The following is a 25,052-nucleotide window of genomic DNA, read 5'->3' on the forward strand; positions in this document are numbered from 1 at the left end:
TCTCATGTAGGCTCTGATTTCACACCTAAGTTGCTTTAACATGACAACAGTATGACAGGGTGAAGAAACACTGTGGGAGTTGTTAACTGTCTTATTATAATATAGGCATGAACTGTTGTGTTATAATATCTGTCTCAGAATCTGTGTATTTCAAAAATGAGTCATTACTGATGCAATAACTTTTGAATTAAAAATTAGCTTCATGCTGCTAAGATGATCATATATTACCCAAAAGCGTTCCCAATCTACAGTTGTTCTGCTAATTATTAGTTAGTATTTGTGGAAACACTTTAATGTCAGCACTGTGAAGAGGCTAGAGAAAGGGATATCATGGGGTTCAAAGCTCTCTGTTTGGGGCTGTTTTGTGCTCTCTTTGCCTCTCATATGTATATCACCGTACCGGGCAACATTGAAGAATACTGGAAAGTAGGGGCCTTAGATATATTTGCTAAAACTTGCACATTTATGGTAAGATTAACATTTTTTTCTTCTGGATATTGGAGCGCCTTGTTGACTAAAAAATCAGTGCTTATGAACTTTTTAGTAGTTACTGTTTTTGAAATAACCATTGCTTCTTTGTTTGTTAGAATAGATCAATTACATAAAAGTAAGTAAATAAAACTTGCTGCCTCTGCATCTGTGCAGAGTGAGGTAGAATTCTTGCTGCCCAGGAGTTTATAGCTAAATGTAAAGATTGTGTCTATTGTGATATGCATTAAGTGGTATTGCTGAAGGGAAAAGTTTTGAAGTTTTCTTGATAACTTACATTTGAGTTATATTTGACACATTTGAGTTTTCAGTTAGGTTTTACTTATATATATTATACAGATAAACATTATTGGTGTTTGTACCCACTGGATGTTAATTTAGGACTCTCACTATCTCAATGGTTTCCACTGCTTATCTTTAATTCTAAATTGCTAGGTTTCAGAGATTGTCTGACTTGAAATACGTGGGTCGATTATGAATTCAAGCAAAAATAGCTCCTTGGTGAGGGGGAGATATGACTAGAAACTAGCATTTTTGAGCTTTTAGAATACATGGGCTTTCTATAATCTATACCTCTGTGCATCCCCACTACCTTTTGATTATTTGTATCACTTTATAGAGGAGGACAAAGAAGTTCAGAGGGGCTCATACAGCTAGAAAGTGACAACTTTAGAATTTGAATCCACAGATACCTCATTTCAAAGTTCATACTCTTTCTGCCAAACAAAGGCTCCCAGAAATGTTCTTTGATGACAGAAGCGATACGAAGCTGAAAGGACACAATGGCAGCAAGGAATGATCAGAGAAGAGAGAGAAATCTATGGCTTCAGAGGGACAGGCTGTGCCCTGGTACGTTGTACAGCAGACAGCAGTTCTGTGAAAGCACAGCCAACTCCTGTCTGTGTCTGCTAAGTCCTGATACTTATCTCTCTGGGTACTTCTCAAGGTACACCTTCTCCGGAACACTCTCTTCCCGCAATGCTCTTCCCCCTGGAGTTAACATAATGTGAAAGCAAGTACTGGCTCCATAAAGGCTTTTCCTTTTTCTTTTTTTAATTTATTTTTATTTTTATTATTTTTTAAGATTTTATTTATTTATTTGAGAGAGCGAGAATGAGAGAGAGTACATGAGAGGGGGGAGGGTCAGAGGGAGAAGCAGGCTCCCCGCCTAGCAGGGAGCCCGATGCGGGACTCGATCCTGGGACTCCAGGATCATGACCTGAGCCGAAGGCAGTCGCTTAACCAACTGAGCCACCCAGGCGCCCAAGGCTTTTCCTTTTTCAACTACAAATTATTCTCACCATTGCCCATCTATAATAAAATTATGCCCTTTATAGATTTGATATTGTATATGGATTGTTCTTTATTTTTCAAAAGATAATAAGAAAAGCATCCGTGTATTTACTTTAAGGATTATGCTAGTAAAATTAACAGTCGTTGGCTGTTCTAAAGAAAACAGTTTTATTCCTTCTCAATACTGAATTTTGTAAATCAAAGCTGAGATACCAGGAAGAAAAATTAAAGAAAACAGTTTTATTCCTTCTCAATACTGAATTTTGTAAATCAAAGCTGAGATACCAGGAAGAAAAATTAATTCTTTAACATATGAAAGGGAAGTGAAAATCAAAGTTCTTGAGAAAGTAAACTTGTTAATAAAATGCATCGTTATGTCTATCATATGTTAAATTGGAAGGCTGAGTTTGGTAGAAGAGCATGTCCAACCTTGAAAAATGTCCTTAGCCCTTCATTGTACCTTTTTTTATACTTATAAAATGAGGATACTAATCATAAATACTTTTCAGGATTGCTCTGTGAATTACAGATCACATATGCTAGAAGGGCACAAAATAATCTCTAAAGTGGTACTTTTGTTATTGTTCAAAACATACTTAAGTATCTGCTCAGAAACAGAAAATATCTGAGAAATGAGAAACAAGGCAATTTGCCAAAAATCTTTTAAAATTCAATTCACTAAATGAAATATTAGTGTAATTTACCCATTTACCAAAAACTTGCTTTAAGGGATACTCTACCTGATTATATTCAATTAGCATGAAATTATTTAAGAATCCTTATTTTTATTTTTTTTTAAAGATTTTATTTATTTATTTGACAGAGAGAGACACAGCGAGAGAGGGAACACAAGTAGGGGGAGTGGGAGGGGGAGAAGCAGGCTTCCCGCGGAGCAGGGAGCCCGATGCGGGGCTCGATCCCAGGACCCTGGGATCATGACCTGAGCTGAAGGCAGATGCTTAACCAACTGAGCCACCCAGGCGCCCCTTTAAGAATCCTTATTAGTGAAGTATACTTATATAAGACAAGCTTTATTGAACATATACATGTGCTAGGCACTCTTCTATGTATATTAAAAGTCCTAACTCACTTGAATCTTACAACAACCCACCGAGGGGTTTATTTATTTATTTATTTATTTATTATTATTATTATTATTATTAAGATTTAAAAAATTGAAGTAGAGAGTAGTTTGCTTCCAGTCATATAGTCAGTAAGTGATAGTCTAAGAGACTGGTCTAGAAAAATGGGTGCAGATTTGGCTTTGACATTTCCTGGTTGCAATTTAAGAGCTTCTGCATGCTTCCGCATCATTAAAGTATAGGTATTAGATGTTCTTTACTACCTCAAACTCTTGGAAATAATTGTAGGAAGAAAGGTTGCTTAATGTACTATTTATTGACCATGTAATTTTTAAGGTTCTTCTTTTGAGTAAACTGTCCAGTGAAATGTCACAACGATCCTAGAAAAGTTGTCAGAAATACCAGGGAGAGCTTTCTTCAGTGATATCAAATATGGGATTTCGGGGACGGGGTTGGGGGGTGAAGGACATAAATCTATTTGGAGTTGAAAACCAGGGCATTTAAATAACTAATAGTGTGGTCATAAGACAACATTTAAAATTTTGGATTAAATAGAGTGAACCATAAAGAAGAAAAATGTGACAGCATGCCTACAAAACAAAAGAAAACATGGCACAAGACCTAGACATTTTTCAGATAAGAATTTACAATTAAGAAATAATTATGATGGGGGCGCCTGGGTGGCTCAGTCGTTAAGTGTCTGCCATCAGCTCAGGTCATGGTCCCAGGGTCCTGGGATCGAGCCCTGCATCGGGCTCCCTGTTCCACAGGAAGCCTGCTTCCCCCTCTCCCACTCCCCCGGCTTGTGTTCCCTCTCTCGCTGTGTCTCTCTCTGTCAAATAAATAAATAAAATCTTAAAAAAAAATAATTATGATGGACATTAAAAAAAAACTGCTGGTAAACTGACAGCTGTTGAATGACACAGTTACTAATCTGAAATACAGAACACTTAAGATTTTCAACAAGCTTGTAGACTAAGATCTATATAGTATTATTTGGAAATAATTGTTACAAACATTCTATTTCTGTTTATTTTGCTTATGTTTTTTAAATTTTCTCTTTCTATGCATTTGATGTTAAAGATGAAAATGTTCAATTTTGTTTGCTTTTATAGGCTATGTGTTTTGACAGTATGGGTATTATGAGAAGAGCTTATTTCCATGATATTGAGGCTGGGCCATACCCAGCCAGTTTCCAATGAGTATGTCACAGTGATGGATACAGAATTTGTTGACATTCCAGTATGTTTGTACTTGCCAAAGAGAAAGTCAGAAACCTCAAGATGAGCTGTAATCTATATTCACGGTGGTGCCTTTTGTTTCAGAAGTCTCAGTAAGTTCATCATATAAGGAAAAACTATAACTGGCTGTATATTTTTGATATAAGAACTTTTTAATATAAATATGCATACTTATATGTATAATAGGTATAAGTGTAGCTATAAATATTAGATATCTAGTAGAGAGAGAGACACAGACATATGTTTGGTAAAAAAATATCATGGAGATCATTATTTCTGCTTTGGTTTGATTTGGTTGTTTGGTTTTGCTAAGAATTTTTTTCTCAGCTTTTATATTGAATGAATTCATATCAAATGAAAGTAGGGTATGAATGAATCAATTAGTATAACTTGTTTTCTTTGGGATCAGAATATATTCAGGAGCAGAAGCATTGAAGTGAGGCAGATGTTTTAAATGGTAAATCAGAGTCCTACGTTGTTGGTGGCTACAAGGTGAAGTTTGTAGTTACTGATAACAATAATGCTAACAGTGATAAATCTTAGAATGGTAGCTAGTCTTGATTCTTAAAGGAAAACACAAAATAGACCGATTTTATAATAAAGTCTTCTTATTTGGGGAGACTGGGTGGCTCCGTTGGTTAAGCATCTGTTTTCGACTCGGGTCATGATCCCAGGGTACTTCCTGCCTACCAATCGCTCCCCCTGCTTGTGCTCTCTCTCTCTGTCCAGTAAGTAAATAAAATCTTAAAAAAAATGAACTCTTCCTATGAGGTATAGTTTCCCTATTTATCTCTGGCAATGATTCTAAGAGGCATATTTAACAGATTCAAAACACAAACATAAATACATTTCCCTTTATGAGAACTTTGAAAAACTTGATGATCCAGTGGTGCTGGTATATAAGGAGGAGGCACTGTTCTATTTAGTTAAACAAATGAATAGAACCGAGGACAGATAAACAGGTAATAAATGATTTTTTTTTTTTACCTTTTGCCTTTCTCTAAGCCTCATTTTGTTCTAAATAGTTTGAGAACCTTATAAAGATATGGGCAATATAGCAAGCTACACTTAATCAAATATAAGTTATGAGGACTAGTCATAGAGAAAATTAGCATGGAAAATTAATGAGGCACAAAAACTCAGATTAATATACAAAATGCTAAAATAGGTAGGCTGCAATTTTGCCTTTCTAGTTATCTTCTCCCTAGCTTTCTGACAACCAGGTGCCCTATGGTCATTCTCATCTTAAATTTTTTTTTTTTCCCACTTGACCGTGAATTCCTCTGTGTAATCAGTCCCTTTCATTTTCCCTTCCTTCTCAGACCCATTTCTTTGCCCTACAAGCTCTCGTCCTTCCCTACTCCTTTCTTTTCCCACCTTTAATTAATTCCTTGATCTCTACAATCTACTGCATTTGATGAAGACTAATCTTTTCTCCTCTTTGACATGCACTGCTCCTCCCTGTTTCTATGACAAAGTATCTCCTAGATTTCCTCTGTCATTCCTTGTTTTCTCATCTCTCATTTAAAAACAAAACAAGGCCACCTGCATGGCTCAGTTGGTTAAGCTTCGACTCTTAGTTTTGGCTCAGGTCGTGATCTCAGGGTCATGAGATCAAGCCCCGAGTTGGACCCCTTGCTAATCTTGGAGTCTGCTTGTCCCTCTCACTCCCCTTGCTTATGCTCTCTCTCTCTCAAATAAACAAACAAACAAATAAATAAATAAATAAATAAAATCTTTAAAAACAAACCAAAGAAAATAACAGATTTTCCATATTCTTTTTTAAAATTTTATTTTATTATGTTATGTTAATCACCATACATTACATCATTAGTTTTTGATGTAGTGTTCCATGATTCATTGTTTGCGTATAACACCCAGTGCTCCATTCAGTACGTGCCCTCTTTAATACCCATCACCAGGCTAACCCATCCCCCCACCCCCCTCCCCTCTAGAACCCTCAGTTTGTTTCTCAGAGTCCATAGTCTCTCATGGCTCGTCTCCCCCTCCGATTCCCCCCCTTCATTTTCCCCTATAAATATTCTTGCCCCCCAGAATTCTCTCCCTACCTTTGGGTTTTGACTTTACACACTCTCTTTTCCAATCTCTTCTCTTCTCCAAATATCCATGTACTGCTGACATCCAGTCCTGAATTTGCTTCCCTGATAGTATTCCTGAGTCCTGGATCCATATATACAGCTATCACTTAGACATTTACAACTGGACAAACCACACACATCTCAAACTCAATAGGACCAAACACAATTTATTGTCTTGTGTCCAAATGGCCTCAGAAAACAAACCAAAAAACCACCATCCATCTAAACCAACATCTGAAAGATCTCAGTAAATAGCAATTATGGTCAATTATTTATAGTTCCTTAGTGCTCACATCAAATTACCATATCCCATTCACTCTACTTCTGAATATTTTGACTTCATTAACACAATTTAGTACTTCATGATCTTTTAAAGATGTTCCTTTCTGATGTCTCTGCCTGTGTCCTGTTCAACTCTATTTCATCTTCTACATTTAGTGTACTGGATCTTTCTAACATGCAAATCTGGTTATATGATTTCTTTGTTTAAACTTTTCAGTGACTTTCATCACATAATAAAATAAATCTAAATCCATTAGCATGAGGTTCAGATTTCCAGGTTCTTACATTTTTAACTTTTCTTGCCAATGCTTCCCTTCATGATTTTGTTTCAAGCATACTGAGCTGTAATATTTAGTTCCCAAACCCTCTGTGAATTCTTATTTCTATACCTGGCTATGCTTTTCTAGAATGTCCTTCCCATCTTACTTCAAGAGAACTGCTCACTCTTTTATGTTCATGAAAAGCATCATTTTGTGGGTGAGGGTGTGTGTGTGTGTGTGTGTGTGTGTGTGTGTGTGTGTGTAGTCTTCTCTGGCTTTAAAAGACTTTAGCAATGTTGCTATATGGCTCATTGCAACTTGTATTTACCTGATGGCAACAATCCTTGTTTTGTTTTATAATTGTGTTGCATGTTTGGTTTAGCATCTCTCCAGGAAGTGGAATCACCTCTTAGCATCTACCAAAGCATTTTCTATACAATGAGTGTTCAACAAATAAACTGAGAAAACAAATGAATGACTGAAAGGAAATTTTATTGTTGTTCTCTGGAGGGATTACTAGTCAAAATGTTTTCCCAGTACTTTTATGTCTTTTTTATCTCCTTAATCTTTTCAGTAAATTAGATTTCACCTATAATTTAATTTATGTCAGGCATTAGGGTGGTTGGAATACTTTGCTTCCTTTATAAAATACATTATAAGATAAGATATATAAGATAAATGAAATACCAATTTGACCTCATTTATCTCTAAAGAGATGTATTAATGCCATTTAGGTTTTTATAAGGTCTATGAAATATCCAAGTATCCATATACATATTACCTGGGACTTCAGTTAGCACAAGAGACATGTTCACAGATGGGAAATTATCACTTTGTTTGAAAAATAAATTAGAAGTGTTCCTGATTATCAGATTGATTTCCCCTTTATTGACAAATGCAATGATTATGATCAGTAATTCTTAAAAATGTGTGAATTATTATTCAGGACACACATTCTAATTTCTTGTTCAGCTGAATTTCAGTTGTGTCTTCTTTCTGTGTCTTGACTTTATATTTGGACATTATTTGTTCATAGATCTATCAGAACTTATATAAATGAACTATAAAAGACTTAGATACCTTCTATTTTTTGACAAATCAGGACATAGACACTATAACTATTCTCTGGTATTTATTAATTTCAATTTCCTTTCTTTGTTTCCTAGGCTTCCTTTTTTTTTTTTTTCTCCTTTAAACTTGCTGAAGTTGCTTTGAGAACTAAGAAATATAAGAAGATATTTCTCTAGTAGACTTTTTTACATAGAACTGTGGTGGTTGTTTTTTGACATCTAACCTAATATCTTCTTGTTTCTGTCTGGGTTCTTCAAGTGATATAAACTCAATAATTGGACCTAGAGAAAAACATGAGCCAACAGATTATATCAGCAAAGATCATGAGTTAGGACAGCTGGAGATTAAGAATGGGAAACAGAAAACTTAAACCGACTTTTGTTGTGAGACAAGTGAAAAGTATTGGGAAATAAAAATGAAGACAAGTTTGAAACATATCACTGAGGGGCTTTCAGCGTGAGGGTTAGACGGTTCTTATGTCTTGTACGTTTTGGTGTTTATCTACCCATTGCCTTGTCTTGCAAATTATCAACTCAATATTTAATGAAAACATTATTTTTCTACCTAAAAAACTACCTGACTTACTTTTCTATTTTCATGGTAGTTACACACCCAGTATTTCATTAGTTTTTATTATTTTATTTTTATTTTTTTGTTATTATGTTATGGGTGATATATGTAAACAATGAATCGTGGAACACTACATCAAAAACTAATGATGTAATGTATGGTGATTAACATAACATAATCATTAGTTTTTAATTTGAAGTTTTGTTAACACGCAGGAGACATCTTGGAAAAGTTTGGAATTTGATCACAGCTCTAGAATTCTCTGAATATTTAAGATCCTGTGGTAAATAAAGTAATAGCAGATGTCACAGAGTTGCCAAAGGTTTGTGGCTAGGGCATTGGTAAACTGGATTCAGAGGTACCTGGGATGAGATATGTGTGTATACTGGGGAGAGGGACGATGGCTTGTGTGTCATGTGTGCCAAAATGAATATGTACATCTAAGTCCGCATACTGACTTGCCAGAGGCTCTCTCAAAATTAGTTGCTTTTCCTTAGATTCTGTCTTAAATACCAAGGTTATTGCAACGTTTTATAATGTGGCATATTCACATAATTTGGAAGTTCAAAGAACCGTATTATCGAGTGCTGTGGTTTCAGAGAGTCAGTACATCTATTACTTACTTTCTCCCCTGAATTCTGAATCAGTTGAAGATTATACACAAAATTCAAGGAAATGACAGTCAAAACATAACCATTATTTCTAAAGAAGGCTTTAGAGAATGTGTATTTAGGGTATTGTTATGACACTCTTGAGTTAGATTAACTCATCTGTAGTGGCTGGCCCTGCTGACCAATCACACACTGCCTCCCTATGAAACTTGCTGCCTGAAGGAACAAGCAAAGTAAAATGCAAAAAGCCACAGAAGGTTCGTGGGAGTGAGGATCCTTGTGGACAGGCAGCAGATGAAAAGAGAAAAATTAGAATGGGCTGAGCCTAGTTTCTCTTCCTCAAAACCACCAAGCTGCAAAGTCCTCTTTTCATCTCTGGAGACAGTGACTGAGGAGACACTCCTGTAGAGTGTGTCATGCTGATTCTGGTCCCTCTGCATAAAAATGGAATGGGAAATATAGGTTCCTTTATAACACTCACAAATCACATTTCCCTCCAAGTTCATAGCTGTAGGCATTTCTGTTGCTGTTTAATTACAGAGAGTACTTCGACATTTATTTCTTCATTTCAGAGAATATGGCTTTTGATGCCCTGAATAGATGGACTGCAAAGAAACTCAATGCTGTTGTTGTAGGAGTGGAGTAAGAGATGCTTTTCTTTTGTTACTATATGATTTTGCCTTCACCAAGTAGAGGTTTGATTTCCAAATCAAGTCAACTATGCCTCAGATATAATTCTTTAAAAATCACTCTATTTTATTTGTCACCATTGTAACATAGACCATTCCTCAAAAGAGTCCACTATCTCATATTCTTCTGTGATTCTGTGAGTCTCTGAATGACATCCTTGAGTGAGCATTTTTGGAAACATTTGCTCTAGACACATAAAACTTAGGTCCCAACTAGTGTCCCAGATAACATAGCTAGGTAGGAAGAAATAAATTATTACACATTTGGGTTGGTAGGTGGTGTTGGGGTTGGGGATAAAATATTTTATTTTATAACAATTCTTGTTTAGAGTAATGTAGGAGATAAAGTTTGGGATCAGCTAAGAATTTTAAGTCACTCTCAGGAGAAGTGATCTTATATTCTGGATTTTGCTAGAAAATATCAGAATGTCTCAGGACAGTTCAATATTTTCTTAGATGGGTACCGTCTATATTTCTGAAGCTGACATCCCTAAGAGGAATATTTTTTGACCCCTCTTCCCTAGTCCATAGTAACAAAAACATACTTAGAGACTTCTAATCCAATAGTTCTTAGAGGACATGGTGACATAGGTTTTTTGTTTGTTTGTTTTTTAGCTAGGAAGCTATGAAAATTTAACGAGACAACTAAAGTGACAATTTGATCATCTAAAGAGTGATTGACAGTGTTGTCATTATGGTTACTTACAATAACTAGAACTTCCTATTTTCAAGGATACTTCTAATTTATAATATGAGGACATTACTTTTTTTAAAAACTTTATAGCTTTTTTTTTTTTAAGATTTTATTTATTTATTTGAAAGAGAGAGAAACAAAGAGAGCATGAGCAGGGGGAAAGACAGAGGCAGACTCTGCACTGAGCAGGGAGCCTGAAGCTGGGCTCAATCCCAGGACCCTGAGATCATGACCTGAGCTGAAGTCAGACACTTAGCTAACTGAGCCATCCAGACATCCCTTACCTTCATAGCTTTTTGGGAAGTAATCTAAACCTTCTCATTTTAAATCTGTTTTAATATAGTGATATGTTTGTGTCTGGCGTATATATCCTATCAAATTCTTATGATTTGTGTTGTTCTTTGCCCTAAAAAGTCTAAATCTACTGCATTTAAAGTATAGACACCAACATCTTTGGGGTGAGTTTAACCTATATTTCGTTTAGGACTTTCTAAATAATAATTTATGATAAAACTTTAAGTATTATATCACCAGCATTTAATGTTAAGTACATATATTTACAGATTTTATTATTCTGAAGAGCAAAAAGAAAAAGTTAGCCCTGATAGATAACAGGCTAATAGAATTATTCTATTTTTACTGGTCCACATGTATAGGGAGAAAAGTCCATTTATATCCATTAAAAGTGTGGTGTGATAGTTTGCCTTATAAATGAATTTATCAGAAACAATCGACCTCCCTACCATATTCAAAATGTTATTTATACTTCAAAATTTTCATCTAAAATCAACTCCTGGGGATTATCCATGGTGAGATATGTACATTGCAAGCATGTAGAATTTTTTTCTAAATGACCTTGAAAAAATATAATACTTTGCCTATAATATTCTCTTAGATCTGCTGCCTTCAAAAATCCATGGTGCTTTTCATATATATATATATTTAATGTTTGGATCATCAGTTACATTGAGAAGATGATATAAGCTGTAAAGTATATCCAATCCAAAATGTGCTTTATCTAAAAATTATACTTACAGTCTTAGGGAGTTCATAATATCCCCTACTCCTCACACACAATGCTATCCAGGGAACTTAGATACAAGGTTAAAAACCTTTATACCAATTTTCATTTTTTTCAAATAATAAGGAGTTAGTGGAAAAACTCAAGTTTGATTTTTGGAAGGTTAAACAGTAGAGACTGGTGTTAAATTGTATCTGTTTGGTTTTTAAAAGCTACATGGAAAGATACAACCGTAAATGGTACTTTAAAAAATTGTTTAAATGAATTGTTCATTTTTAAAGCTATAGACTAGCTCCTCAACACCACTTTCCAATTCCATATGAAGATTGCCTCACTGCAGTTAAGTTTTTTCTTCAAGATGAAATTCTTACAAAATATGGAGTAAATCCCACCCAAATCTGTATTTCAGGAGACAGTTCTGGGGGCAATTTGGCAACAAGAGTGACTCAACAGGTATGTTTTGTCTTTATTCTGAGAGGATGAGGTCAAAACTCATTTTTTGTTTTTTCCTGTGCAGATAATCAGTTCTTCTGGCATCATTTGTTGAAAAGATCATCCTTTCTCATTGGATTACAGTGATGCTTGAGTCTAAGATCAGTTGACCATAATATGACTATTTCTGATCCTCTCTTCTGTTCCATTGATACTTCATTGATTTCAGCTTTGTCTTTTCTTCAAAATTGTTCCTACTACTCTAGATCTTTTCCATCAAAATGTTGGGATATCTTGTCAATTTCTAAATTGACAAGTAGTATTTTACTTTTTCAATGTAGATATCTTCCAAATCTTTCTTCAATTTATTCCTGAGTTATTTTGGAAAATTTTCATGTAAAATAATATTTTTCAAGTGTTTCTTTGACAGTATATAGAAACACATTTGATTTTTACATTGACCTTTTATAATCATATCATTTAAAAAAAAATCATATCCTTAAAAGTTTCACTTATAGATTCTAGTATTTTTTTGATAGTTTCTAGGATTTTCTACACAATCATGTCTTCCATGACTAGAGACAGTTTTAATTCTTTCTTTCCAATCTTTATAATTTTCTTAATTAGTGCACTGGCTAGGGCTTTCAGGATGATATTGAATATAATTGTCTTGCTCTGAATCTTAGGAGGAAATTGCTCAACATTTCACAAATAAATATGATGTTAACTTTTCATAGTTGGTTTTTATTGGTTGAGAAAGTCTTTTCTATTCCTAGTTTGCAGCTTTTATTGGTTGAGGAAATCCTTTCTGTTCCTAGTTTGCAGATAGTGTTCCCATAAATAGGTATTAAATTTGATAAATGTTTTTTTAAGATTTTATTTATTTATTTATTTATTTATTTATTTATTTATTTATTTATTTATTTATTTATTTATTTATTTTAGAGAGATCGCCAGCAAGTGAGCAGGTGGGAGAGGGGCAGAGAAGGAGGGAGAAGGACAAGCAGATTTTGTGCTGAGGGTGAGCCACCCTGAGATCAGGACCTGAACTGAAACCAAGAGTTGAATGCTTAACTGACTGAGCCACTCAGGCACCCCAAATTTGCTAAATGTTTTTAATGCATCTATTGAGATGACCATGTGATTTTTCTCCCTTTTTCTTTTTTTAAAAAATTTTTTATTGTTATGTTAATCACCATACATTACATCATTAGTTTTTGATGTAGTGTTCCATGATTCATTGTTTGTGCATAACACCCAGTGCTCCATGCAGAACGTGCCTTCTTTAATACCCACCACCAGGCTAACCCATCCCCCGAACCCCCTCCCCTCTAGAACCCTCAGTTTGTTTCTCAGGGTCCATCGTCTCTCATGGTTCGTCTCCTCCAATTTCCCCCCCTTCATTCTTCCCCTCCTACTATCTTCTTCTTTTTTTTTTTCTTAACATATATTGCATTATTTGTTTCAGAGGTACAGATCTGTGAATTGTGCAAGTCTGTTGAATCACAGATCTGTATCCCTTTTTCTTTTAATGTGTTAAGTTACGTGAATTTGTTTTCAGATGTAAAATTATGCTTGCATTCCAGACATGAGCCTCACTTGGTCATGATGACTTAAATTTTTGTATATTACTGGTTTCCATTTGCTAAAATTAAAGATTTGAGGGATTGATTTCTATTTTTTAAAAGTTCTTTGTCAGGTTTTGATATAACAGTTGTACTGGCCTCATTCAATCATTTGGGAAGCATTCCAACTTCTCTATTTTTTTTTTTCAGAATACCGAATCATAAATTTATTTATTCTTTAAAGGAGAAGAATGGTGAGGATAATAGAAAGCTCATAGCTGAACTCAGAAATCGCAACACAAATTCCTCATTTGTTCAAATGACACTCAGTTTCTAAAAATCAAACTGTTAGAGGGCTGTTGAAGAGGGAGTAAGTCAGGTTGTTTCCAGTATGTGATTGTGGAGAAATCACACAAGTCAATTAGTCATCTGTGTTTCCTGAGCCCAAGTCTTCAAGGCTTGGCAGATTCTTCATTCGTGGCACCACAGCGTGATGTTAGGTATGCAAAGAGACACTCATAAGAATTGTGGGTTTGTCCTCACTCAAAATCCATGGGAATGATTCAGGACACTGGCAGGGGCCCTTGTGGGCTGAGAGGGAACTTGTAGAGGTGCTCCAGTGCATTGCTGCTGTTGGGAAAAAGAGGTGAGGGGCCAGCTGGAATGGAACTGGGGGAGCTCCCCAGTGGGGCCGGGGTCTAGGAGCAGGATGACAGGAGCAGACCTTTGGCTGCTTGTGGGCCATGGGGGCCACAGGGGAGGAGCACTCAACGTCTGCCTCCTTTGGGTTGTGAGTCTCGGGGGGGGGGGGTGAGCTACAGGACTGCTGTTTCAGGAGTCGTCCACAGGAAGCGGTGTTGGGGTGAAGGTGGTGACAGTGTTGATGTCATCGGTATTCACAAAGGCTTCTGTAAGAGTTTGGTACATTGGAAACATTTCATCTTGGTGATTCCTCCATCAGAGTGTTTTGGTCCTCTAAAGAATATAACTATGCTAAGAGCTCTGAAGTCACAAAATCTTTAACCTTATTGGTTATAAGGTGCATTATCATTTTTGGAATTTGATGTCAACACATGTATGGATGGTAGACATGTAAGAGCTTACTCGGTTATGAATCGTCTTCACTTGACTCTCCACTTCTGGGTTTGTGGAAAGCTCTTCTGCTTGGTTATTCTCATTATTTGCAGTTAAAGGTTCATCAGGAGAAACTTCAGTTCTTATTAGAGCGGTCTTCCAGCTGCCTACATCCTCCTGTGAATCACACGCCAGCTCAAGAAAACGTTTGTAAACATTTTTCTGTTCTTTATTAAAGAATGCAAAGATGTGTTTGCTGGACATAAAGCTCTTGTCCACTTCTGAAATTTCCAGGTTGTCCAAGGGAAGTATATACTTCTTTTCTTTTTCCTTGTCATCTTTGTACGAGGACAAACTTTCAGTGGCCAGGACAAACCAGTATCCTTTAGAGCCTCCTTGCATGATGCCAGTGATGTTGATGGCTACCTGCTCCTTGCAAATCACCTAATTTCTAGTTGTGTTTTTCTCATGAACTTGACTTCTCCTCTGCTAAGCATTTGCAAAGTTAATGAAATCTTCCTGCTTGGTGTTGATGTAGGAGACTTGGATGTCAATCAATAGCCTGATACTTTGTCTTGCCTTCTTGCTGTCAAACATGGTTAGCAACAATCCTTTCCATTTCTTTTCAGGGTCTGGGAAAGTTTGCCAGTTTGGGGGGTACACTTCTTGATAGTGTTGATTAATTTTTATGTTACCAAATCCACACTCTTCAAAGAAGGCCCTCTCAGCTTTGCAATTCATTTTTTGACTATTGCTTGGATTGCAATGTCTGGAATAAGTAACCCTGTTGTGATACAGTGTATGTTTTTGATTGCATAGGTTATTTCTCTTCACAATTCTTTCTCATTGAACTCCATCTTTACTATCTGAGAAGGAAAGCCTTCATAGAAAATACAATTGATGTTAGCACCCTTTGAGAGTTCCAGGGTATCTACTTGGTCCCCTGACCCCTTGATTCTCTTCTCAAAATCCACAGCAAATTGTTGATCTACCTGTAACAATGCGTTCGTCTTCCTGGTAGGGTCTTCTGGCTTAATGTTATTGTAGGCTTCTACTTCATGTTCTGTGAAGAGCAACAAACTTATAGTTTGTTCCTGAGGTTTGGCAGAGTAGCTCAAATGTGGTTGGTAAGTTGCTGATTAAGGGACTTCTGCAGGAATGGGGTCCCCACCAGATCATCAATACGTTTGTAAGCTGGGTGTGAGAGAAGCAATTTCTTTTCTGTCAGTGTAGCAGCCTTAATGTCCTTCTTTATATTTATGTTCTTCTAGCTTCTGTTTATCATCCTCACGAAACCCCTGCGAAGAGGCAGCATCTTGTTCTCTAGGACATCCCTGACATCTGTTTCTTCATCCATAAGATCTAGTTTGGTGATGACTCCAGGGGTCCTCAGACCTTGAGGATCAACATCTTTAGCTAGCTTCAGTGATCTGAGTTTTTAAGATTGGTATTGGCTAGGGCAACAGCCAAAAATCCATTCTTCTGCATGATGACCTGCACAATTATTTCTCTGATTTGATACTCAATATCTGGCAGCTGATCTCCTGTGAGCACTTTAGTAACTCTAGGTGGGTTTATAACAGATTTAACACATGTGGGGAGTAGATTCATAAATTAATGAGTATGGAGGAAATGCCTGTATTCATTCTGGTCACCTGGGTGTGTAATAGAATGAACAGATTCATTCAATCTGTTTCTGCTTCAATTTCATGCTACATGCCATCAAAATCTGTAACTGTTTTTTCCTTTGTAGTGTAGAAATCTAGCATATTCTGCTTTGGAATAACAAGCTGCAGCACAAGAGGCCATCTCATTACAATGCCCAACCCTTGAGGGAGAAGGTCCTAGATTATCATGTTATTAAAAAAGGATATAACTCAGACACAGCCAGATGGGAGACATGCGTAGGGCAAGGTGTGGGAAAAGGGCTCAGAGCTCCAATGCCCTCTCCAGGTGTGCCATTCTTCCCAAATTTCCATGTGTTTGCAAACCCAGAATCTCCTTCATTTAAAAAAAAAAATTTCCTTTTAAGTATGAAAATAAAATACTCAAGTTAGAGCACTTAAAGGAAAAGTATATACACATATGTATTTATATTTTATATATATATACACACACATGCAAATATATATATAGATACATACGTATGAATGTGTACATATACATATGCATATATACTAATCTGTAATACGAATACACATACAAAGCCCTATTGTAGAGCCAGAATGGCAACAGTTAACAAAGCTTCACCTTTGATCTGCACCCTGGGCTTCCATTCAACCCAAGATGGTCCACTTTAATCCTCTTCATGTTTAGAGTTCTATATAAATTTTCTTAGTGGAAAAAAATAAAAGAGAATTTCATTACCAAAAAGAAAATTTGCAAACCATTAGACTTGTTGATTCCTGAGGCCTCCTACAACCTGAAGTAATTTGCTGTGTATTTGAAATAATATACCAACTTATTTGAAAGATCTTGCTGGGATGGGGTGGGAAGTATGGTGGGGAATGAAAATTGGAGACTATCCCCTCTTTTACATTACTACATTCATTGCTATGCCAAGTCATATAGCAATCTAATCTTGAATTTTATCTAAAACTGGTTTTATGGATATAGAAATTCTGAAAATTGTCCAGTAATTACCCAATAACAATCAAGAAGCACCTTGCTACACCCGTAATTTCTGCTTGCATATTGTAATATTTCCCAGGCTTTGTAAATGAGGAAAGCTTTTGAAATGATGACAGATGTAGTCATAGAGATTCATCAAAATGTGAAGACCTATCTTACTGCTTTCCAGCAGGGCAATCCTAAATATTAACATAGTCACCAAAAACAGATGCAATTCTCAGTAAAATTTGTGGGGCAGTGTAAGTTGTTGTCTTGAAGTGAATTAAAATTTGACAATCATCCTTTTCCTTGAATTAGTTAATTATACAAGAACATAGTATCTGTTTAACTTTCTGATATACCTGATCAAAGAAATTGTTACAACTGAAAATACTATATCAGAACTCAATATGCTTAAATAACATAAAAAAGGTGACTTCCTTTACCCTTGTTTATTTTTATGACTATATTTTAAGTTACTTATTCACAGTCTGCTAAACTTTCTCCATAAGTTATACTTTAATCAAAAAGTTTTATTCCCCATACTAGGTTTATTTTTTGTCTGGGTCATCAAAATCAACTTTTACTTTGTAAGTATTATAAACCCATTTTTTCCCCCAAAGTCTCATGACCCTGTGTTTAATAGTATGTTATAGATTTATGGCCTGAAAAACTCAGTTTCAAAAGAATATATCACTGAGAGATCAATAGTGTTCTATACTCTGAGAAGACTTCAAGAGGATATATTAGATTTGTTTTTCCTGTGTGGATACAAAAAAAAAAAATCATACAGAATTCACAAAATAAAAAGATGTTCTCATAGATTAAGAAGTCAAATAAATTCTTCTGTAATTTTCTTTTTTTAAATATTTTATTTGTCAGAGAGAGAGAGAGAGAGAGCACGAGCTGGGGGAGAAGCAGGCAGAGGGAGAGGGAGAAGCAGACTCCCCACTGAGCAAGGAGCCCGATGTGGGACTTGATCCCAGGACCCTGGGATCATGACCTGAGCCGAAGGCAGCCTCTTAACCGACTGAGCCACCCAGGCATCCCTGTAATTTTCTTTTGTGGACTTTGTTTATTTTTCAATTATATTCTAATTATTGAAAAGAAAATGAATATATTTCCCCTATAATTCTGAGACTTTCTGGCAACATCATATAATGTGTCCTAAAATCACTAATGTTGCTGACCAATCACAATGATCTGGATAATCACTATAGTCAAGGAATCTTTTCTGGGCATAGTCCCTTAATTTTTAATTTAAAGGAACAAATATTGTTAAAAATTTAATCTCAGCATCTAAATGCAATTTCATGGTCAGCTCATCCAATTTTATTTTAAAGTAATTTATGCATTATTTTTATTTATTTAGGTCATAAATGTCTTCTTAATTTTAGAAAATAATATGGATTGATTTGATATTTTGAAGTAATTATTAAATTCCATTCTTCTCAATTTTTAAAAACTATGTGTTTCCATATAGGTAATTTGAAAAGGGAGCCATACAGGCACCAGGGTGGCATAGTTGGTTAAGTGTCTGACTCTTGGTTTCAGTTCAGGTCATGATCTTTGAGTCCTGAGACTGGGCCCTATGTCCGGCTCTGCATTCAGTGTGGACTCTGCTTGAGATTCTCTCTCCCTCCCCCTCTGCCCCTCCTGCTCATACTCTCTTAAATAAATAAATCTTTAAAAAAAGGAATATGTAATATTAGATATCTATATTTATTAAAGTTTATAGTTTTGGCATTTCTAAATATACCTTTCCTACTAATTTGTCTCATTTGTCATAAGGTGTCATGTGACCTTGTGATCCAATTTATAACAGTATTTCTATGGCATCTCTACATCATATTCCTATGGCCATATATAGTCTTGTATGTTTGACACTTCTTTAAAAATATTTTTAAATTTTTCTTTACAAAATAGTCTTAATAGCAAATATTAATCAGAGACTGTAATTAATGATGATGCTTCAAAGAAAACTTGACAATCAGCACCCTTGGACCTGGGATATTTTTAGTAGTAGGTATACTAGTTTCTGCCATGTTTATTTCTATCTATGTAATCCCAACATCTCAGTGTCACACAGACTACCCGAAATCCATTGAAACAGATATACCTGTCCTCTGTTAACTTGAATTTTGCATCACCATTGCTCTGAGAGCCTCTATCCATCTATGCTAGCAGAATCAAGATGAATTGCAAAAGCCATTATGTAGTCTCAGGAGAGTCTTTGTCATTTGTTAGATCTCAAACTGAGTATCCCTCGCTTAAGAGTTAGAGAAATTCCTCTGTTCCTCTATTACCGGTCCATTAACAATAGCTCTTTCTTTCCCTGTGTTGGTCAAGTGGAAGATATGTCTAGGAAAGGCAACTTGTTTTGGGATATACATCTTTATCTCAGGGAAATAAAGGTCTCAGTAAGTTTGCTAGATTAAATAAAAGATTGGCTAACTTTTTCAGGTCTGTAGAACTAAAAGGCCTTTATTAATAGTGCAAGTTAAGTCTGAAATTCATCTGTCTTTGACATTATTACCTTTCAACATTTGAAAGCTATTTACCTGAGACACTGTAACAACAAAGTTGCCTTACTCTGGAGTTACAGATGGAGGTCAATTTGGTTGGTAAGAAAGTTGTTTTGCCTCAGCCTAACATCAGATATTCAACTATCATAATTTTGTGGGGGTTTTTTTGGATTTGGGTTAATTGTTTTCCTCATCAGTGGGAAAAATAGTTTGAAATTATGTAATTAATTTGACACTGACTTACATGCTTATCTTTTGATGTGAACTCAAAAGATGAAGGATCTATATCTGTTTCAGTGCTATAGAATTTTATTTTATTTTTTAAAGATTTTATTTATTTGACAGAGAGAGACACAGTGAGAGAAGGAACACAAGCAGGGGGAGTGGTAGAGGGAGAAGCAGGCCCCCCCCTGAGCAAGGAGCCCGATGTGGGGCTCGATCCCAGGACCCTGGGATCATGACCTGAGCCGAAGGCAGACGCTTAATGACTGAGCCACACAGGCACCCCCAATGCTATAGAATTTTAGATTCCAGTTGGTCCATGATTATGTTGAGGATGCTTTTAGTGAGGTATTATTGTCCTTAAGTAGCCAGACTTTTTATTTATCTATTTATTTTATTATTATTATCTTTAATAGGGAAGTTTAAGGGTAAGATATATTTATGTTAGCCAGATATTTATGTTATGTGAAGAATTTCTACTTATCTCTCTGTCTCTGTTTCTCTTTCCCTGGTTTTCTTCTCTCCTCTAAGAGATCTCCAACTTGAAATTAGTTTTGATTCACAAGCTTAGTTATAAGTCTATTGTCTGTGAATTGAAACACATTTTATTAAAGAGATAATGGGCAAATGGCCACCAGATATGTTCTTCTTTTAAATCCTGTATTATCTCCAAAACCAACTGACAAAACCACCAACCAAACATCAAACAAAATTCCGCTATATATGTTTACATGTCTTCTCCCCTGTTTTTTTATGGTTAAAAACGGTATTTTAATTTCCATTTTTTATTACTAGTGAAGCTAATTTTTATGTGTTGATCATTTCTCTTCCTTTTTCTTTCTTCCAGTTTGGATGGTCATCATTGAAATCTTTATTTAGTTTCCTCTATAATTATTTTTTAATTTTTTTTTAAAATTTGAGCATAGTTGACACACAATGTTACATTAGTTGCAGGTGTACAACATAATAATTCAACTTCTCTATACATTGTGCTATGTTCACCACCAGTGTAGCTGCCATCTGTCACCATAAAACACTATTGCAATATCATTGACTATATTCCCTGTGCTGTGCCTTTTGTTCCTGTGACTTATTCATTCTATAACTAGAAGCCTGTATTTCTCAGGCTCAAAAGCATCCCACCACCTCTGCTGGATTACTTCCCTCCCACCTCCTGCCACCTCAGGAATCTTTATCTAGAAGTATTCTCTTCCTTTCCAGTATTTTCAAAATCTCAAACCTTATTTGCTCTTTTACTTCAGTATATAACCATATCTGGGCCTTCTCATCTCCAAATCAAAACAAAAAGAAACACAAAGTTGATGAGCCTTTCTTAATCCTTTATCCAACCTTCTGTTCTATCACAAGGCTTTCTTTTTGTACCCCGTTGAATTAAAAGCAAATTATGCTCCTCTTCTACATACTCGTAATGTATACTTTCCTCAGTTCATCACCTTTGTGTTCTCCCCCTGGCCATTTCTTCAACTTGCTGTGGCTAAATTTGTCAGGGATCTCATTATTTCTCTATTTAAGGGCATTTTTGTTATTGTTGTTCTTTTTATATAACTTCCTTTTATCACTTAAAACTCTTTCCGGGTTTTGCCTTAGAATACTCCCTTATTCCCATGAGGTCTGTAATAGCACTCTCTCTGTCTTCATCTTACTTCTCTTCCAACCAGTGTTATGTGAGACAAACTTTTGGTCTATACACTCTTTTTTTTTTTTTTAAAGATTTTATTTATTTATTTGAGAGAGAGAGAATGAGAGAGAGAGAACACATGAGAAGGGATAGGGTCAGAGGACGAAGCAGACTCCCTGCCGAGCAGGGAGCCTGATGCGGGACTCGATCCCGGGACTCCAGGATCATGACCTGAGCCGAAGGCAGTCGCTTAACCAACTGAGCCACCCAGGCGCCCTGGTCTGTACACTCTTTTACATCTGGTATCCCTTGGGGCTCAACCTTTGGTCTTCTGCCTTTTATGCTACTCTCTGCCTGGCCTTGTGGCTTCAGCTCTGATTGATCTGCTGAAGGCTCTTAAAGTTATGTCTTCCACTAAGGCCACGGTCATGAGCTCAAAACACATATATCCAGTTTTCCCCACCTGGATATTCTATAAGCTCTAGAAACTCCCACAGACAAACCTCCTCTATATTACCCGAAGCAGTTTTACACAGTTACGGTATAGTGATTATTCTATTATTTGTTGCATGTGCATTTTCCCAACTAGACTCTTAAGTATTTTGGAATCTGGAAACAACAATTTTTTTTAAATCATTATGTATCCAAACCCTGACATCATACCTGTCCTCTTCCTGCCTTCTTCCTCTACCCTTCAGAATACTCCAAGATTTGACTTTTGCTTCTCTTCAGCCTGTTTTACCTGCTTAGCAGCTTCCTGTAATCTGTCCCATTGTGTAACAGAGCACAGTCTTACAGATTATCTTCAACATGTTTTTGTGGGAAAAATTTAGAGATTAAATAAAGACACTGGTTCTGCACATGGCTGAAATGAGCAGTAACTGATTATTCGTCTTTGGAATCAAGTTGATTTTGCTATTTGCCTGAGACGAGCATGAGTGGATTCATTTTTGTCCCCTCCCTATTTATGCACTCTTTGTTTCTTTGAATCTTACCCCCCCCAAAAGAAAGAAGTTCATAGATATTACATCAGAGGAAAGTATGGTGGACAGTGATGTTAGGCAATTTAGCAGGGGCAAATCATACAAGGGCCTTTTGAATTTTTTTTTTAACTTGACTCCAGGGGCATTGTGAAGTCATAGAAAAATTTTAATCACATTTGTATTTTAAAAAATACTGTTGTTTGACTTATTTCACTTAGCGTAATACTCTCTAGGTCCATCCACATCATTGCAAATTGCAAGATTTCATTTTTTTTTTATGGCTGAGTATTCCATTATACATATGATTTCACTCATATGTGGAATTGAAGAAACAAAACAAAACCATCATAAGGAAAAAAAAAAGGCAAACCAAGAAAAAGACTCTTAACTATAAAGTGCTAACTGATGGTTACCAGGGTAGAGGTGGTGGTGGAGAGAATGGGTTAAATCTGTGGTGGCGATTAAGGAGTGCCCTTGCTGTGTTGAGCACCAGGTGTTGTAGGGAAGTGTTGAATCACTATATTGTACACCTGAAACTAACATTACACTGTGTGTTAACTAACTGGAATTTAAGTAAAAACTTAAAAAAAATACTGTTGCAAAATGGAGAGTAGTGTAGAAGGTGGGAGAGAGTGGGAAGGAGAACATGGGAAAGAATTGCAATACACTGATGACCAAAGACAGTATTGTGGATTAGGATAGTGACAACGGGAATGGAGAATAGTGGCTAGATTGGTGAAATAAAAAGAGGTGAAATTGACAGGTCTGGGGAACTATTGGATTTGGGGGATAATGAATAAAAAGTCAAGAATGGTTGATGGGAAGTGGGTTTGAATGTTTTATGATGTATACAAGAAGAAATTCAATGTAAAACACTACCCAGAATGTCTTGCTTGTAGCAAATGCTCATAGAGTATTAGCAATCATGATTTCTTAAAAAGTAGATAGATTCTGATATAAAATGAACTTTGGGAGCTATGCTTGTGTTTAAAAGTGGAGGTGGGGCTGGTCAAAAAATGTCTACTCAAAAAAAATAAGAGAAATGAAAATAGAAGAGAATTAGGTAAGAGGTCAGATTAAGCAAGTGACTGAAACAGTGAAAAGAAGAAGCTTATGACAATGCTCCTCTATTGTATAGTACTACTTAAATAGGGTTGGGGAGAGGGTATGTTTTTTCGAAGACTTCTGTGGTCTGAGCCATGGGTTTGCACAAGAGTTATTACAACTTTTGTCCAGATAAGACACCACTGGTTCATCCTCAAACAAAAATGGAGCCGAGCCAATATTTCCTATGGTTTGCTCAGTGGAAGATCAAAAAACATTTTCTTTCTTTCTTTCTTTCTTTTTTAAAAAAGATTTTATCTATTTATTTGAGAGAGAGAAAGCGTGCATAAGCGGGGTAAGGGCAGAGGGAGAAGGAGAAGCAGAATCCCTGCTGAGCAGGGACCCAGGCTTGGGGCTCAATCCCAGGACTCCGGGATCATGACCTGAGCTGAAGGCAGACACTTAACCGACTGAGCAACTTAGGCACCCCCAAGAAACATTTTCTGAAGCATTTCAAGGATAACCTGTTGGATTTCTATTACATTTGTCTCCATGACAATAAGAAGGATAGCTATCATTTACTGAGTGCTTACCAAATGCCCAGAACCATACTATAAATGCTTTATCTCACCCGCACAAAACTGATATGCTGTATCTACTAATTTATATCAATTTTAGAGATCAGGAAATGGAGGCCTTACAAAGTTAAGTGTCTTGTCCAAGGTCATAGAGTTAATATAAATCCAGGATTCAAACTTGGATATGAAAAGCTTAACCACTGAGCAATACTGATTTCAGGCCCTTCTTCCCCAGTTACTAGGTTTGTACCTGGACATGATATCTCATGAATCCAGCACTGTTGAGTCATATACTCTGTTTCACTGTCCTACTTTTAGGACATAAAATGGGAAGTGCGATTTTCAAGGAAGGAATAAGGAGCAGGAAAGAATAGGATAAATCCTTAAGGAGGAGAGCAAGTTGATCATCTTGGGCTTTTTGAAGGGCCCTTTCTTTGTCCATTTGGGCTGCTATCACATAATAGCAGGTACTGGGTGGCTTATAAACAACAGAAATTTATTTCTCACTGTTCTGGAGGCTGGAAGTCTGACATCAGGGTGTCAGTGTGGTCTGGTGGGGGTCCTCTTCCAGGATGCAAGCTTCTCATTATATCCTCATGTGGTGGAAGGAGAAAGCTAGCTCTCTGGGCCCTCTTTCATAAGGGTATTCATCCCATTCAGGAATGTTACACTCTGGTGACCTAATCACCTCCCAAACACTCCACTGACTAATACCATCATCTTGGTCATTAGATTTTCAACATATGAATTTGGAGCAACATAAACGTTCAGACTATAGAAGCCTCCACGTGGGGGTTCTCCAGCTTCCAGTGTAGTTGGAACATGCACCCTAGGATGAGGCCAAAAGGCCTCTTATATTGGAATTCCCTCATGATGGTTCAGAGTTCACCCAAATACGCACTGGCTATCTGTATATTGGTGAAGTTGGGTGTGGTGTGGAGTGGGGTGGTCAACGAAAAGGACAATCAGTGGGAGTTA

The 25,052-nt window shown here is 36.3% G+C and overlaps 1 protein-coding gene and 1 pseudogene across 1 annotated transcript in view; one reads left to right on the forward strand and one right to left on the reverse strand.

The window, feature by feature from the left end:
* Positions 1-330: 330 nt before the first annotated feature.
* Positions 331-25,052, forward strand: part of LOC118000055 (arylacetamide deacetylase-like 2) — a 29,205-nt gene continuing 4,483 nt past the window's right edge. Inside the window, 5 exon segments of the mRNA XM_034989578.1 lie at positions 331-468; positions 3,980-4,008; positions 4,010-4,197; positions 9,571-9,640; positions 11,684-11,855. Of these exon segments, the coding sequence (XP_034845469.1) occupies positions 331-468; positions 3,980-4,008; positions 4,010-4,197; positions 9,571-9,640; positions 11,684-11,855 (597 nt within the window).
* Positions 14,337-19,258, reverse strand: LOC117999045 (annotated as a pseudogene).

The sequence above is a fragment of the Mirounga leonina genome, unplaced genomic scaffold (genome assembly GCF_011800145.1).
Source record: "Mirounga leonina isolate KUSES-001 unplaced genomic scaffold, KU_Mleo_1.0 Mir_115, whole genome shotgun sequence".
Taxonomy (NCBI): Eukaryota; Metazoa; Chordata; class Mammalia; order Carnivora; family Phocidae; genus Mirounga; species Mirounga leonina.